This window comes from Haliaeetus albicilla, chromosome 19, assembly GCF_947461875.1.
Source record: "Haliaeetus albicilla chromosome 19, bHalAlb1.1, whole genome shotgun sequence".
Classification (NCBI taxonomy): domain Eukaryota; kingdom Metazoa; phylum Chordata; class Aves; order Accipitriformes; family Accipitridae; genus Haliaeetus; species Haliaeetus albicilla.
Window position 1 is genome coordinate 17,351,567 of NC_091501.1, and position 16,873 is coordinate 17,368,439.

The window sequence follows — 16,873 nt, forward strand, 5'->3', positions numbered from 1 at the left end:
AGGAGCATCCCAGATGGTGTCAGACACCACACTCAACGTGTCTCTGCATCATCACTGCCTGTTGCAGTGTTTTGCCAGAGTTAGTTCACAGATTTTTTTCCTGGTGGGGAATGACTAGGAGGGGACGGGGGGGAGATCATCAATGCTGCAATTCATATCCTTTTTTATTATTCTTACTGTAAAAATCCACAGTGGCCGGACATTTGAAGTTTATGTTAATTAAACTTTAGGTGCAGCTCACAGGTCCCAATTTATATACACGATACAGAAAGAAACACGTGTGGATAGCTGTTTGATTTACATTCAGGTGTAAAACACAAAACATAATTTGTAACCATTTCTTATCAGTATAGCTCTCATCATTCCCAATGTGCTTCAAATTGCTTAGCTCTAGGCAGATCATAACCAGATGGCATCAAAAGGACAGAATTTAGCTAACAGCGGTAAATAAATAAAGAAGCTGCAAGGCTTTAGGGTCCAATTTGTGAAAGAAGTGAAAAGGTCAGGCAGTAATTTTACTATGTCCCGTTGTTCTGTATGTCAAGTTCAAACTTGTCTTCAAAAGTGTCCATTTTGCAGCAGCTGCTGTCTACATTTCTGAGCACTCATCTCTCCTGATCACCCCCTCACTCACCGATCACATTCTCCCTTACCATATATCCTCTCCTGGATGTCTACAGTCATCTTTCCGTGCAGGAACACTTGGAGCAGCTCTGCTTCCTAAGCCGCTTGCTGCCTCTGAAATCCTGTTGGAGAAGTCACTTTTGTCATTTCACTTCCAAAATGGGGGAGAGGGAAAGGAGATAGTGCATAGGAACTGAATGGTTCTCTCCTTTTGTCATTCTTTCACTTGTTTCCCCTTTTTCTGGGAATTGATTTGACTCATGGATGCTCATTGGATAAGTTTGTGGGGAAATTTTCCCCAAGACACCGAAGACCTCTGGATATCTTCCTTTATGTGTGTATGTTTCTGAGGTGTTTCCAAAATTTGGGGGATCCATATGCCTGAAAGGAAGAGAAGAACATCTCAAAGGTGTAATGACGGAATGAGGAGGACTGTTTGGTACTAATAGCTTGTCTGTTTTGCTATCTAGCCACATCCCTATGGAAATGTAAATAGCTGCAGCTATAGCTGGATCAGATGTAGCTGAGAAAATACTACCAGGAAAGCAGGTTTTCATGGGGTAATTCAACAGAATGATTTTTATACCTAATTTTTAGAGTTTTTCTGGTCTATTTAGCAGCATGGTTGTTTTGGTTTTTCAGGTATCATACAGACTTTTTGAAGACATGGGGCTGTTTGAAACCTTTAAAATACCAGTGAGGGAATTTATGAACTACTTTCATGCTTTGGAATGTGGATACCGAGAGATACCTTGTAAGTAAAAATTCCCAGCAGATAGCAATGCTTCCTTAAAGTTTGGGGTATTTTTCACATACTTTGTTACTGAAGCCTTTCTTCTCTTAATATAACAGCTGCTTTTTTTTCTTCAGCTACATCACGACCAAATGGATGGCTCTCTAGTCAGAGGCTGGTGCTGAACCACAGCCTCTTGTCTTTTTTTCATTGCACTTAATGTTTCATGTTGTTTCATAATGTTTCATAATAATAATTAATGGCAAATCTGAAACCATATGAAGCTACTATAGGTACAAAGGACTGTTTCCTGATGATGCAAGTGTACCCCAATGCCCCAATTAGAGTTATTGAAACATTTCTCCCCCATAAGCAATTTGGATTTTTACAGAGTAGCACTGCTATGCTACCAAAAGGAGATGAGCTTTGTAAAGCAGAAAAAATATGCCAAGTAGATGAGTGCATCCTGTTCTGCAGCTACAGCTCAGCTGGTATTTTTCAGTGTGAATCATTTATTCACTGAAAAACCTGCTTTCAGTCATCCCCAAAGTATTTACTAATTCAAATCAAATTTACCAAACCACTTCAACTGCAAAAAACCTCTTTTTTTTTTCCAGGAGGAGAGAGGGAGTTATTAACCCCTTTAGCTGGCAGATAACCCCAGTGTTGAGGAATACAGGACACCCTGTTTTCTCCCACCTCCCAGAAAAATGTCTGAAACATTGGTTTAGTAAGTCATGTAGTCTCTCTCTCAAAATATTAAATACCAATTGGAACAGCTACAGTGGGAGGGATTGAAGGAAAGCTACCTCAAAATGCATCCCAGCCAGGTGGTTTGGACTCTCTTCTGGGAAAATGAGAGACCAAATTTCAAATCTTTCCTTGTGTTTGAACCTGATCAGGGATTTGAAGCAGCAGATTATAGCCTCAGGGGGTGTCCCACAGTCCGTCTGTCCTACTGGAGCCATTCCTCTTTGTTTAAAACATTTAAATGTTCATAGAGTCTCAAGAATTTTTGTGAATCTAACCCTTCATTTCCTTGGTTTTTCTTAACTGTGTTTCATTTTAGTAAAGCAGAATATTTTGTCTAATACAAAACTAATTTACCTTCCAGTTTTTCATTTCTGTGAAGGGGTAAAAACCAAAACAACTTTTTTGGACTTAACCATGTATTTCTTCTGGTTGCTGAACTGAAAAATGGGTTATATGCACAAAACTAACGGTGACTATCCCAGTTGGATGAAATCAGTGTAAATTTCACAAGAGGCTAATCCAGCCTTTATTCCTGCGAAAAGCATTAGAATCCTATGCAGGGCTATCCTCTAGGTTTTGTGTGATGAGATTAGTGTCTCAGGAGGGATGTTCTTAGTATTTCGAGAGGCAGGGGACACTCCTTCTATATTTTACTTTATTCTTTCCAAAAATAACCATGCCTATGCTGCTTACTGTTTTGCTGTTAAATATGTTACCTAGTGGTCACTAACGAGTATTTAAAGGGATGGTCACAGGGAAGACAAAGGAGAGCAAGAGAGGAAAGCAAGGGGTAAATAAAAGGGCCAAGTGGCATGACATCATGGTCATGTTTAGTGAGCGAGCAAAGTGATTGCAAATTGTGAATATAATAAACCTTTCTGTGTTACACAAGGGCAGACGGGATACTGCTGATTGTAGGCATAGACAAAAGTAGGCAGTTGCCTGAGCTCTGGAGTGTAGGGTCAGCAAGACCGTGAGCCCTCCTCTGCCAGAGCCAGGGAAATGCAGGCTGGCAGCTGCTGCCCCACTGATGGTAGGGGTTAGAAACGTGGGCTCAGCAGTGCTGCTCTGGAAGGGGCAGGTGGCTGTTGGCAGCAGGAGCAGGCATTAGCCATCCCCTAGCAGTGGCAAGAGGGCAAATGTGGCTCTCCAGGGTGCTTTCTCCATCCCAGGTCTTCTCCTTCCTTCCTCTTCTCCCGTAGAAGGAAAGGCCATAGGGTGAAGCTCAACTTCAGTGCTGAGAAACCCTGTCAGCTGCATGCTGCCTGTCTTTAGGATGCAGCAGGTATAGAACCAGGTTGCTTACACATCTTGCTGCCAGTCCCTTCTAGTCCTCCAGAGTACAGAGGTTTTTTTCACCCCTAATGAATTTGGTCAGCTTCACTTGTTACTTCTTAGAGAGGGCTTCTGGACTTGTGTGTTGGTAATTTTTCCTAGTGAAGGATGCATATCATCTCCAGTGTTATCCTGATTCTTGACCATTATCCTCTTAATATAACCTAGCTCTTCACCTGTTCCCATCAAGCCTGTTCCAGCAGTTGGTTTGCCAATGAGAGCCACATGACTGATTGGTATTACCAAGGTGTGTCCAACTAAGATGTCTGATTACCTAGAGATGTAGCCAGGTACTGTGAGTTTCACAGGTGGGGGTGACCCAGCAGTGGAGTCCCACATTTTTGTGCTTTGTCCTCTGAAATGCATCTTTCCAGAACTGCAGCAGCAGTAGTGGACCCACAGGTTGTCATTCGGATTACCAGATTTCTTTGTGTTTAGCTAGTCACTGTAGAAGATACCTATGCTCTGCTCAAAATCAGCCTGAATCACAAGCTGAAATGCTTGTACTTCAGTGGTTTAACCCCAGATGTAAGCTTTGGTCCTGGCAGCAAAGCATTACCCCTTTTTGCTAATGTATATTTAGATAATTCTTTGTGCTGAACTAGCATGTGATTCTTTTTCAGCCAGTTGTGTTGATTGTGGGATAGTTTACCTGGCCTTGAAGGATTTGGTGGTATGAGCCTTAGGGTGACTTTTATCTCTCATTTCTGCAAAGAGAGTCTATAGTAAGCCAGATTACAGGATCCAGGGCCTGAACTCATCTCTGGCCAGAAAACTGCAGAAAGAACCTGGTTTAACTGTGCAGTGTACATATATCCTGAGTTTGATTTTTTGCAGTGCAGCTGCTAGCTCAGCACCTAAATTTGCTCAAGAAGGGTCAGGTAAGTGTTACCTGCCTTGTATTTAGAAGCTAGGTGAAATCTGGCTACTAAAGTAGATGAGATTTTCCCACTGATTTAATTTGACTCAGAGGTTAACAGTGCATATTTACCTGATAGCATTTAACTAGCTAAAGGCAACCACTGGAGTAAAGGATTGGAGCTGGTAGCACAGGTCAGGCTCCTTGTTTAACACTTTTTTTGCAAAGTTCCCTACATTGCAGATCCCACTGCTTCTTTGCTGTTTTCTCTTTCTTGACTGGTGTGAGACATACTATTGAATGTGCTTCAACTTCAGTAAAAGAAAAACTGAACATTTACAAAATACAGCTGTTCATGTTTGTAATAATGTTTGATTTGTCTCTGCTCAGTTGACTGCCACACAGTACCCACTAGATGGTGCTGATTTCCCTCCGTCAGAAATATCCTTCACGTTTAATAGCAGGGTCATTTGCTTTGTATCACAGATCACAACCGAATCCATGCAACTGATGTTCTACATGCCGTTTGGTACCTTACTACTCAGCCCATCCCAGGACTCCCAACTGTGATTAACGATCACGGGTCAGCAAGCGATTCAGGTATATTTAAATGTGCAAGTATATATATTGTATTTTTAAAGTTTTTGTCATGAAATTTGCTGTAAGAAAGCCAACAATTGAGGATTGCATGCAGTACTACTAGTTATATAGAATTCTAAGTTCAGTAGCACCTTGGATGTTGAAGGTGTTAAGGTATGTTTGTATAGCTTTGAAAAGAAACGAATTGGTCCTCTAAAACTTAATACTGTACACTTAACGATGTGTGAATGCAAGCCTTTGTGGTCACCCATAACAACAGACGTTTGTTACCATTTGATTTTTACAATACCTTTTTTCCTAGGAGAATTGTATTAGTAGTGCTTTTCAGTGCTGCTCCAGAAGCAGTGTAGACTTTTAAAACCTCAAACCCTGCATTGTTGTGCTATTACAAAATCGCTGGGGCGTGCAGATAGTGCTGTGCACTTGTCACTGCTTGGCTGTCAAGTGTTCCTTTGCCTTTCTTCACTGTCTCCAAAGAAAGAGACTTGTTACCATCTTGCAACTAGTTTGCAAGACCACTCGTCTGCTGTTTTATGATTGCTCCTTACGGGAAGCTGTCCTTACTGTGTCTTTGTATTAACTTCTCTAGGTTCAGCTTTAGCAAGTAGAGGACCTGTCTGTATTTTGTGGGAGTTCTGAGGGAGTTACTGGAAAAGCAGGAGTTTGTTCTGCAGAAACCACTTCCAGTTCTTTTTTTGGTGGTGTTTGCGTGGCACATACATATCATTCATGAAACTCTAAAGGATGTTTTGGTGGGACTGGAAGTGGTTTTATTCCTGCAAAACTTTATTAGCAAGGGTTGTTGGAGGCTTTGTAGGTGAGGTGAAATGGGTGGAAGGAAAGGGGTTGAGTTTTGGGGCTTTTTGGTGTTTGTTATTTGAAAGACGTTGTTCAGCTGCATGTAAGATCCATTCAAGCAGATTAAATTAGCAACGCATCTCAGTCAGTATCTGCCTCTGACAAGCATGTTCAACCTGCTTTAAAAAGAGGCTGTTAAGAGGATTATCAGCAAAGATCCAAAGTCTAGACGTTTGGATTGGAAAACATGCACCGTAATTGAATTAATAAATGCTAGTCCATTGCTTTAAGGACCGTTAGTGTCTCATAGACTAATCTATATGGTGAAGCAATTAGAGGAAGGAGTGGGAAGATTGAGTTACCCACAGAGTTCCAGCATGGCCATGAATCCATGGCTTATTGCTAGTAACTTATATAGTTTGAGAACAGGCTTTGCTGGATGGCTGGAAGATCCCCAGGTGGGATGAGAATTTGTTCCTTTCCAATTATGTGCCTTATTGCACTGGATTATATGCACAGTATCAGAAAGCATTGATGTCAGAATGTGTTTACTCTTCTATAATGTATTGTAAATTTGCTCCTCGTCTAGCTTTGTTGTTTCTGTTTCAATAAGTCACTGAAAAAGTGGTAAGGGTTTTTTTGTTGCATTTTTGTTGTTTGGGTTTTTTTTTAAATTTATTTATTTCTGCTCAGATTCTGACAGTGGAATCACTCATGGCCATATGGGTTATGTGTTTTCGAAGACATACACACCTACAGATGACAGCTATGGATGCCTAGCTGGCAACATCCCTGCCCTTGAATTGATGGCTCTTTATGTAGCTGCAGCCATGCATGATTATGATCACCCAGGAAGGACCAATGCCTTTTTGGTAGCAACAAGCGCTCCTCAGGTAAATAACTCTCAAGTAGCGTTGCTGTTAAGTTTGGAAGGTCTTTGGTAACAGCTTCTCCTTGCCAGTGGTGCCTGTGGCTTCCATTAAGCAAAAGTCTACCAAATATTTTGAAACAGCTTATCAAAGTGACAGAACTAATCACTTCACTTGGGGATTACCGGTAAGAGTCTTCTTACACACTCTCACCACCCTCAGTTAGTAGAGCTGTTAAGAAAGGTACTGATAAAATGTCTGAAACTGTGAAATAAGGGAAGAATTATACTACCTAGTAAGGTAGTATAGAAAGATGAAAATAAAATGTAAAAACACCTGTATAGTTGACAGTGTGCCATGCAAGTTAGTTTGTGCATGATCATAACATATTTTCCATTGTTTCTGTAGAATATGAGCAGCTGCAGTCTTTTATGAATGTATTTTTACACTATGCCTCTATTGGGGGGGAGGGGGAGGGCGGGGAAGATAATACCAGTTTTATAAATGAAGAATTGAGGCTTACCTAAGGTTACATTGAAGTTGTTGCCAGTGCCGGGAGTTGAATTCAGCAATTCTGAGTCACTGTTTATTGGCTTAATTATGAGATCATCTTTCCTTACTTTACATAGCTGACCTGCCTGGCTTCAGCATACTGTGCTGAGAAATATTTCTATGGACAAGGAAAGGAAAAAAAGATAGCTTAATGGTGAGAAGTCAGGTAGGGATGCAGAAATTCTAGGTTTACTCCCCAACTTGGATCCAGACTTCCTCTCTCACCAAGAGCAAGTCACCTGAACTTGCTCTGTATCAGTTTCTGTCTATAAACTTATAGTAATACTTCTCATCCTTGCAACATCTTTCTGTGATCAAGAACTTTGATATTTACCTGGCCAGGTAAATAAATTGATAGAAGATGCATGCTATCCTTAAATCTACTTTTAAGAAATGAGTGCTATAGCTTTATGGTTGTAAAAATCAACAAGGGAAGTTAGATTATTAGTCTTAACATATTGTCCCTAGTTTAAAAATAAATTAATGGGAAAAATTCAAATTCTTCTTGTTATTTTGGGGGGGTTTGGATTGTAGTTGCTTTTTTTTAAAATCTGGGTTTTTTCCAGATTTTTCCTCTTTTTTTCCCCCTCTTTTTCACGGCAAGCAGTATCAGCTTCCAGTAATGATAAAGTGCTGCTGTGTTAAAAATCCGCTCTCAGGAGCTGGCCCTGCAGCAGCTATAGCAGAATATATCTATCTCAAATGCTTACTGTGCAGTTAGGCAAGATGGACTGTAAAAAGTTGAGTTGCTTCAGCAACCTGTTCTCTGAGGTAAAGAATAGGTTCTATACTTTAGGATAGGATTTAATTTTTAATCTCTAGATGACAGAAAAGTATAATTGAAGTGAAAAGCCACTAGAACATATATGTATATATTTGTGTAAGAAGTTGTAAAACTTGTATCTATTTTACATAGAAGCATATTTCCAAAAACTTTTCTTTCCATAAACCAAATTGTCAAAAGACTGAATGGTGCTGGAGAGATTTTCTAGATGGTTATTGTCCCCTAAAGTCCATTTTCTAGATCTTTCTTTAGTTTCTGAATGGAATTGCCAAAACTATGAGAGTTATGCATCTTGTTTTGGTAAAGGTTTAACCAATTTTGGATTTTAGCATTGAGAAATCTTTCAGGCTGAGTGTGTGTTGTCAGGATGCAAACTGGAATTTCACTTGTTTCTGTGTTTCGAATCAGTCCGATATGGACAGAACTGCCAGGTACAAACACCAAAGACAATAATCCCTGTTAAGGGAGGTTAGTTCTGAGAAACAGGGAAGCACATGCCTGTATTATATTATGTGGCCTGAAACAGAATAATCTATTGTCATATGATGCAGTTGAGTCAGGAACTGAAGACCCTTGAGCATGAAAGACCCAGATTTTTCAAATCAGTCTTCCAGTAAATCTTAACCATCACAACAATTCAGGTGTCTGCTATTAGTCCTGCCAAAATCACATCTTCAACCTCGAGAAGTTCTTAAAAAAAACAAACAAACAAATCAACCAAACCTGAACCTCCCTCATGCATCGTCCCCCCATTCTCATTTCTGCACTGCAGTGTTTCTTTCACTAAGAGGTGTCTCAGCTTTCAGCTGCCCGCATTGCTTTCACAGGCGGTGCTGTACAACGACCGCTCCGTCCTAGAGAACCACCATGCCGCTGCTGCCTGGAACCTTTTCATGTCAAGGCCAGAGTACAACTTCCTGGTCAACCTCGACCATGTGGAGTTCAAGCATTTCCGCTTCCTCGTCATTGAGGCAATTTTGGCCACTGACCTGAAGAAACACTTTGATTTTGTTGCCAAATTCAACGCCAAGGTAAGAAGATTGGTTCAGGTTTCCGGTGGATGGTCAGAAAAGATTGTGGGGCTTGGTAGCATCACAGTGAAAATGCTAGAAAGGCTGCTGTGTTGCTCCTTCTTCTGAATGTCCTTTTGGCTGCTGTAAAACATTCTGTTGGAAAGTAATCTGGCAATTCTGTTATTTTTTGCTTTAAAGTAGCGCAGCTTCTTTTCTTATATAAGTTTAGTTTTTTCAGAAAGTGGTTTAAGGCTAAAGATATTATGGACTATTTGAAAGTAAGTCCCACTTACATGCTACTTTTCAACATTGTTTTGTTGTTCACTGGCACTTTAGACCTATTAGCGAAGCACTCGGGGGAAAAAATCAAAGGTGTTACCAAGTTTCCATAATGGCTAAGTACTTAAGGTGAATTTTTATTGGTTTAATCATACTGTTTTACTATCAAAGCACAGAAATCATAATTATTTTGAAATTCTAATTTCAAATGCAATGAAAGCATGATCTTTCTTTCCTACTTTGTTTTAAATGGGTAAACCCTAGAGAAAGGTCACTAAAGATCTTTCCTGCACGCTCCATTCAGTGAGTATAAAATCGCAACCCTCGGAAACCATTCTTAAAAATTATTATGCAGTTTCAACCTAACTTACTGGAAATCACCACCTATCAAGTTACTTTAATAAACTCCATTGTCCATCAAAGCTGTTGGCATGTTACCTAGATGTTACTTGCCTTTGGAGCTGGTACTGCCTTCTTGTTCCTTGTGAGAACACACCAAGCACAGAGTGTTTCTTATCCAGAACTAGGACCTCTTAGCTGTTTTGGTGACATAGATAACATGTTTTCTTGTGGTATTGCTTAGGATGGACCTGTATCCTGAAATCTTGAAGCCTCCAGATGTATGACTGGTTTTGTTTTCCATTTCTCTGTAATCTCTCTCTCTTTGTTAGGCTTCAAGAAGCTCTAAAGAAAGGCCTTAAATTATTGGCCAGGGTAGGCAGGGAACTGATCTGTAGATCCATAGAAGTCTGAACTCCTTCTGCACCCCTGTTAGTCATGTCCCAAAACCTCCGGTAATATCAGGGGGGTTTCTTCAGGTCTTAATTTTAAATTCTGGGATCATTTTCACTGGCCTAATTTCCTCATAAATGTTGAAAAGTATTGGCGGATTCTCATCTGTCAGGGCTACAATGACAGTAAAGCACAGGGAATTTAGGCTGTCTGAATACATCCTTTGAATGTGACAGTTTGGAACAAAGCCCTCACTTCTGTGAACGTAAGTAAGGAATGAAAAAAGACAGGCTAAACCAGTGATTACTGTGGCTTTGTCACAGAGATTAACTGTCTTAACTGTGGAAGAGGACAAGCTTGACCAAAGTACTAGGCATAAATTCCGGATATTGAAAACTAAATTTGTCTTAAATCTATCAGGCTGGACAATGGTAGATGTAACCACTGTTGTAGCCAAGCAACATGATACCTGAGACACTGCACAGTCTGATATATTATGTCCTGCCAGCTCGCTATAGATTTGTAAGGACATCTGTTAACCTCCTTCTCTCTCCTTATTGCTTGAATAGTCAAATGGTCATGCATGGAATAAAAAGTGGAGGAGAAGGTGAACATATTAACCAGTGCTTGTGGCTGAGCCTGGCTTTCCCAGAGTAATCACTGCCTTAAAAATTTATTTTTGGTTGGCAAAAACTCTTCTGTACCAGAGTGGTCTCAGAGAGCAGACCTGACATGTTTGTATATGGGTGGAGGTGCTGTAACTGATAAAATTAGCTCTAAATGATCATGTTATTGATTGGGTTGCTGAACTGTAGTTTAGTATATTGAGGCTACAGTCAGAGAGACCCTTCTGTACAGAAGTCAGTGTAAACACATGTAATGTAAGCATTCCCCCACCAGAAAACTTGTAGTCCGGAAACTACCCACAAGAAATAATGAAGGATGCTCACTGTCCAACACTGATAATATCAGTGCATTGGAGCACTTACTGTTCTCTGACATTAGTTATGTTGAATCACATACACCAGAAGCAAAGCCCTCACCATGGGGCCCCACTGCTGTATGGGGCAGGGGACCTGCTGACAGAGGACATGGAAGTTTCATCTAGTCATAGCACAACAACTCTCTATCCATTTTCAATTATTGCAAGCTTGACAATTAAAGCTGTGTTTCAAGGAGGGATTCAGATTTCAAAAATTAAGTGGACAGTAGAAGACAGCCCCTCCCACATGAGGAGATATTCTAGGAGAAAAGGCTGAGATGGGAAAATGTGGCTAATGGCAGTAAAGGTTGCTATCGCTGACCGTTTGGAGATGTAAAAGGCCGAAGACCTCAGTGCTTTCTCAGTTGCAGTCTTTGTGGCTAAGACCTGGCTTCAGGAATCCCAGGCCCCTGAGGTGTGAGACAAAGTCTGAAGTGACGAAGACTTAGCCTCAGTGAATGGCATCAGGTTAGGGAGCACTTAATCAAACTGGACATACACGAGTACATGGGTGTCGTGGTTGGGGGTGAACCTGGTGGAATGCAGCCATGTGTATAAATACCTGATGGGGAGAGTAAAGCAAATGGAGCCAGAATCTTCTCAGTGGTATCTGGTGACAGGACAAGAGACAGTGGACACAAGCTGAAATACAGGAATCCCCATTTAAACGTAAGAAAGGATGTGTTTACTGTGATGGGGGTTGTACATTGGAAGAGATTGCCCAGAAAGGTTGCGGAGTTTCCCTCCTTGGAGATATTCAAAACCGAGCTTGACATGATTCTGAGCAGCCTGTTCTAGCTGGCCCTGCCTTTAGCGGGGGGGTGGACTAGATGATCATCAAAGGTGCTTTCCAACCTCAGCCTTTCTGTGATTCTTCAAGGTGACGCTTTTATTTTAGAGCAGTTGATAGTATATATTACTTTTTATTGTGGGAGGTATGGGAAAAATAGCGAAAACAAAAAAGACTGGGAATACTTTCAGACATAGATCAAATAGGGAAATAAGCTTGTTAGATGTGCCTTCACGCTGCAATTAAATCAGCATGGCATTTGATGGTAATTTATCATTGTACACCAATTAGGTAGCAACTTCTTGGAAAATGTCATGGAAAGATTGCATTTGTTGTTTTTCCTAGCAAATGCTTTCAAACAGGCACATCATTTGCTAAATATTAATTTCTTGTGATTTATCTCAATGTTCAATACTTTTCACTTATTTTTCTTTTTACATATTGCTCCAGAGCTCATTGTAAATTCCAACCTTGGGTTAGCTCACCTGCTTACACTTGTGATTTTATCAAATAGCTAAATATACTGTAAGATATTCCAGGGCAGACCTTCCTCTGTGGATGCATCCTTTTACCCAGGATTACTGTCATGGTTTTCCTTTTTCTGTCTACTAGGTGAATGATGATGTTGGAATTGACTGGACTAATGAGAATGACCGCTTGCTCGTTTGCCAAATGTGCATCAAACTGGCTGACATAAATGGGCCTGCAAAATGCAAAGATTTGCATCTGCAGTGGACAGAAGGCATTGTCAATGAGTTTTATGAACAGGTAAATAAATGCATGTCCAAAGCGGTATCTGCTGGTTGCATGTCTTGTGTTAAACAGTCTTGTACCATGCTGGTGCTGGTGATGAGTGAAAATCACAGAGAATAAGGGATGATGGGGATTGCTAGAGTTACACAAGTCCATCCTTTTGCTGGATCAGTGAAAGTCCATTTGTCACTGAAGATTCTGATGTGTCCTCAAAGACCTCTGATGATGGGGTTTCTACAGGCTTAACTGTTCCAGTCTGGCACTGTCCTTACAGTGGACATGGTGAGCAAGTGTTCCTTTCCTCTTTATTTTTCTGTAGGCAGTCATCATGTCTCTCTTTCAGTCTTCTTTAGTGCAAACTATCTTTTCATCCTTCCTTCTATGTCTTTTCGAGACATCAGCTGGTTCTCATTGCTCTCCTCTGCAGTCACTCCAGGTGGCTCACACTTTTATTGACATGTGGTCTCCAAAACTGGACACAACATCGTTGCTGAGGTGATCTAAACAGAGCAGACGAATTATTTTAGCTTCCCTGTGGGCCACGTCTCTGTTCACACCCACAGAACCTTTATGTACTGAGCACGACTGTAACATTGACTTTCAGTTTATCACGGACTAACCATATCTGCTCCCTACACATTGATCCTGACTCATACTTGATTTTTTAAGACGACACTTTCAGCTTTCAGAAGGTTTGTCAGTACAACTGCACTAATTATGCAAGGCTTAGCTGATGGTAGCATGAGGAAGGAGGACAGACACAGACTGATTTACAAAGACCTGGGAATACAGCCAGGCACTGGTCCTTTTCTGCCAGGTGTAAGGGAGCCCCTTTTCTCATTATAACCTATTTAGCCCTGCCGAGTGCAAGGGATGGGGCTGTTCCCACACTATGCCTGTTTCCGGAGTGGGAACATATTCTGAATGTGCTGGTTAGACTAAACTCCACATCCTGTCTTTTCAAGAGGAAGCAAGCAGGCTAAATCACTGAACCAGACACACCACAGTCTTCTTGGGGAGGCTCTGCAGTAACTTGAAGTCACAGACTAATCCCTTTTAAAGCCTTTTCATCTTCCCTTAAATTTACTGTACTTACACTTTGGAAAAAAACAGGATTTTCTGCTGCTGCTGCCTTCTGGAGTATGTAAAGAAATGGGAAAAGGGACAAAATTCAGACATTGACCTGAAGGTCCTTCATTTATTTCAGATCTCATGAGAAAAAGAAAGAACAATGACCCTTATATATAATACATATATAGTTGGTTCCATTTTTCTTTTCATTTTTTTCTTAAAGAGAGAGTGAGTCCCATAACAACAGTGATCAACTTTCATCTCCCAAATTTTCTTTCAGGAAATGCTTTTCTTCATATTTGTTTTCATTACAACTCTCCCAACAAATTGTACTTTACTTAATTCTGGTGATGATCATAGCTTATATGGGTGACTACTGCATGCAGACAAAACCTGTTGATCAGATACATGATATGACTCTCCTTTGATCCAACATAACTAATGTCAGAGGGCAGTAACTGCTCCAACACATTAGTATTGTCAAAGTGTTGGATAGTGAGCTCTGAATCAAGCTTGGGAGGAACATGTGTGGGAGGATAGGGTGTTAGCTCTTCCACAGCAGGAATCTGGATTATTTTCCATCAGTCAGAAAGATGTGCTACTAATGTTTTCATGCTCTTGGAAGCTGCTCCAAAGGACTGTTGGAGATAATCTTTCTTATAGTCTTGTAATTAAAAAAAAATGCATTTGAGATTTATCCTCTCTGCAAAATTTGATTCAGAATAACATATATGTTATCTTTGTTAATGGCATTCCTTTTGAGGATTGTGAGCAAACGCATTTGAACTCTTGGCTTGCAAATTCCAAGAGGTCAGGTAATCAGTAAGATACTAGGGGTTTTTGGTTTTGTTTTTATAGAAGATGTGTATTCACTGTATTGAGAAATCAGTAAGTCCCAGTGGGTTTCCTGTTTTGGTTTTTTTGCATGGCATGAGTCGCCATGCTGACAGGATACTGATGGGGTTGAAAACAGAGAATGTTTTCTTGCTGGGCCTTACTTTTGGCATTAAGGAGGATAAGCTAGATTCTCAATATATTTAACCTAGGTTAAAATCTGATTTTCTGTAATGTAATATGCTACGAGAGGTGTGTCAAGCCTTCTTCACCATGCTTTTGATCATCAGGTTTTTTTCTGAGAAGGGAAAAATCTTCATTTTCTCACTTCTAAAAAGGAGAACTTTATGGGAAGTTTGGATTTTCCTAGAATTGTTGTCAAAAAGCATATATATATATATATATATGTGCATTCAACCTATGCTGTGAAAGTAATGAAATATTTTTCTTGAATTTCCTTTAATAAGCACCAATTCCTTTGAAGAATTTAACTCCCCTGTAAATAAAAACTCCTTAGTAAAGACGTTTTGCATAGAAACATTCAAGATCCTGTCATATTGTGACTGTTTCCTTTTCTTCCCTCCACATGCTCAGTGTACTTATTTGAAGACAGGTTAGGCATATGAAAAAGAATCAAAAAATGCACTGCAGGATGTTTCACATAATAAATCATGTTTTAATGGAACATGAAAAAAGAACTTGTAAACATTTCAACAGTCAGCTTTCTTCCCACTACTGACAGCTCACAACCAGGAAATCTCAGACATGTTACTGTAAAGAAGAGAGAGCAGCCACCTCTTCTTAATTTATTTGCTAATTCAGGAATGAATGGCATGTTTCAGTGTTTTGTTAACACTAATATTTTGCATTTAATGATTGAACATAACATTTCGGGGTGGGTTATTATAAAAGTAACAAAACAAAACACAAGGAAATGAGACATTTGTCATACATGCTTCAAAGTTTAACTCTCATTCTTTGGCTTTCCCAGATATCAACAGGGTGTTGACCAGATATATTGTCCATGACTTTTGGAAAATTTAGGTTACAAGGAGATAAATTCAGGCAATCTGTAATATAATGGAAATTGAAAATGTCTCTCCAAATTCTAATCTTTATTCTCAAATATAGATCTCTGTATTGTATTAAAACATTAATTTGTATATCAGGCTTGATTAGGGGGATTAGATATTTTTTCCTGGAGAGGTGGCATCCAGTCTTGACATGTCTACTCAGCTGAAAACTCACTGATACCATCAGAAGCTTTCTTGTAATAGGAATGAGTGAATATATCAGACTTGGTTCTGCAAGAAAGTTTTACTTTCTTTTACATCATAAGAGGAGGGAGAAAAAAGTCTTCCTATACCCCTTCTTTACCCTCTTTCCCCAAGAAAAGCTAGCAAAAAGCTTTATGGGAAAGGTTTACTACTTCTGAGTAACCCATGCTTTCATAGGGATCATTCTAATAGTCCTGGAAAACAAGTACTTATGACCCAAAGCCAAGAGGACCTCTCCATGTTATGTATAGTAAGGACAAAATTAATAAGAAAACTAGTTCAATGAGATAAGCCTTGCTTGTAGAAGTTCAGTCTTGTTCCCTGCAAACACGTGGCTAATTACAAGGTTGTTGTGAGCTAAAAATCACAAAATCAGAAGGGATTTTTTGAAAATAATGTCAAGAAAGAAAGAAAATAATATTTCAAATTTGCACACTCACAGTGTAAAAGTACAGGACAAGGGCAGTGGGCATCATTTTGCAGTCATCAGCTAACATCCTTGTTAAATTCACACTATCAGTAGTGGGTCCTCTTACAAGAAAAGAGCTGTAACTTCCATTAGCCATTTGACGTGATGGCACTGTGGTAGTGTCATGCTGGCGTACTATGGAAGTGCCATTGGAGTTGAATTATTTTTCTTTCATCGTTTTTAAGTGGTTTGATGTGCATTATTCCTTTTCATGACATGGTTTTGTTTCATTTACTTCAAAGACATTATTGCTATTTTTCATCTCCAGGGTGATGAAGAGGCTAGCCTGGGCTTGCCAATCAGTCCTTTCATGGATCGCTCTGCTCCTCAGCTGGCACACCTCCAGGAATCTTTCATCACTCACATTGTGGGACCACTATGTAACTCTTATGACTCAGCGGGGCTGATGCCAGGAAAATGGATAGAAGATAGTGATGAATCAGGAGACACTGATGAGCACGAAGAGGAAGAAACAGCAGAAATGGAAACTTGTGAAAATGCTGAATCCAGTAAGTTGTTCACACTTAGATTTTTCAATGGAGCAAGTTCCATATTGTGACCAAAAACTAAGCAGCCATATTGTAAAAGCATAGAGACCATGAGCTGGTCAGGTTCAACATGGGACTCTCCACAGTTACAGTGATTCAGTGCTGTCCTTAGTGAAGCTGGTGGTAATGGAGACAGTCCATGATTTCAGGACTCATACGCATTGCTGTTCATATCTACTACTCATTTCTACCTTCAGTCGAGGTTTCTGGTGATGGAT

The 16,873-nt window shown here is 40.1% G+C and overlaps 1 protein-coding gene across 4 annotated transcripts in view; it reads left to right on the forward strand.

Moving 5' to 3' along the window:
- PDE3A (phosphodiesterase 3A) overlaps positions 1-16,873 on the forward strand; it is a 262,985-nt gene that overhangs the window by 239,012 nt on the left and 7,100 nt on the right. For all 4 annotated transcript variants that reach the window (XM_069807850.1, XM_069807851.1, XM_069807853.1 and 1 more), the window contains 6 exons: positions 1,267-1,378; positions 4,791-4,904; positions 6,396-6,595; positions 8,735-8,938; positions 12,316-12,471; positions 16,376-16,616. In XM_069807850.1, coding sequence (XP_069663951.1) covers positions 1,267-1,378; positions 4,791-4,904; positions 6,396-6,595; positions 8,735-8,938; positions 12,316-12,471; positions 16,376-16,616 — 1,027 coding nt within the window. The remainder of the gene's footprint in view (positions 1-1,266; positions 1,379-4,790; positions 4,905-6,395; positions 6,596-8,734; positions 8,939-12,315; positions 12,472-16,375; positions 16,617-16,873) is intronic.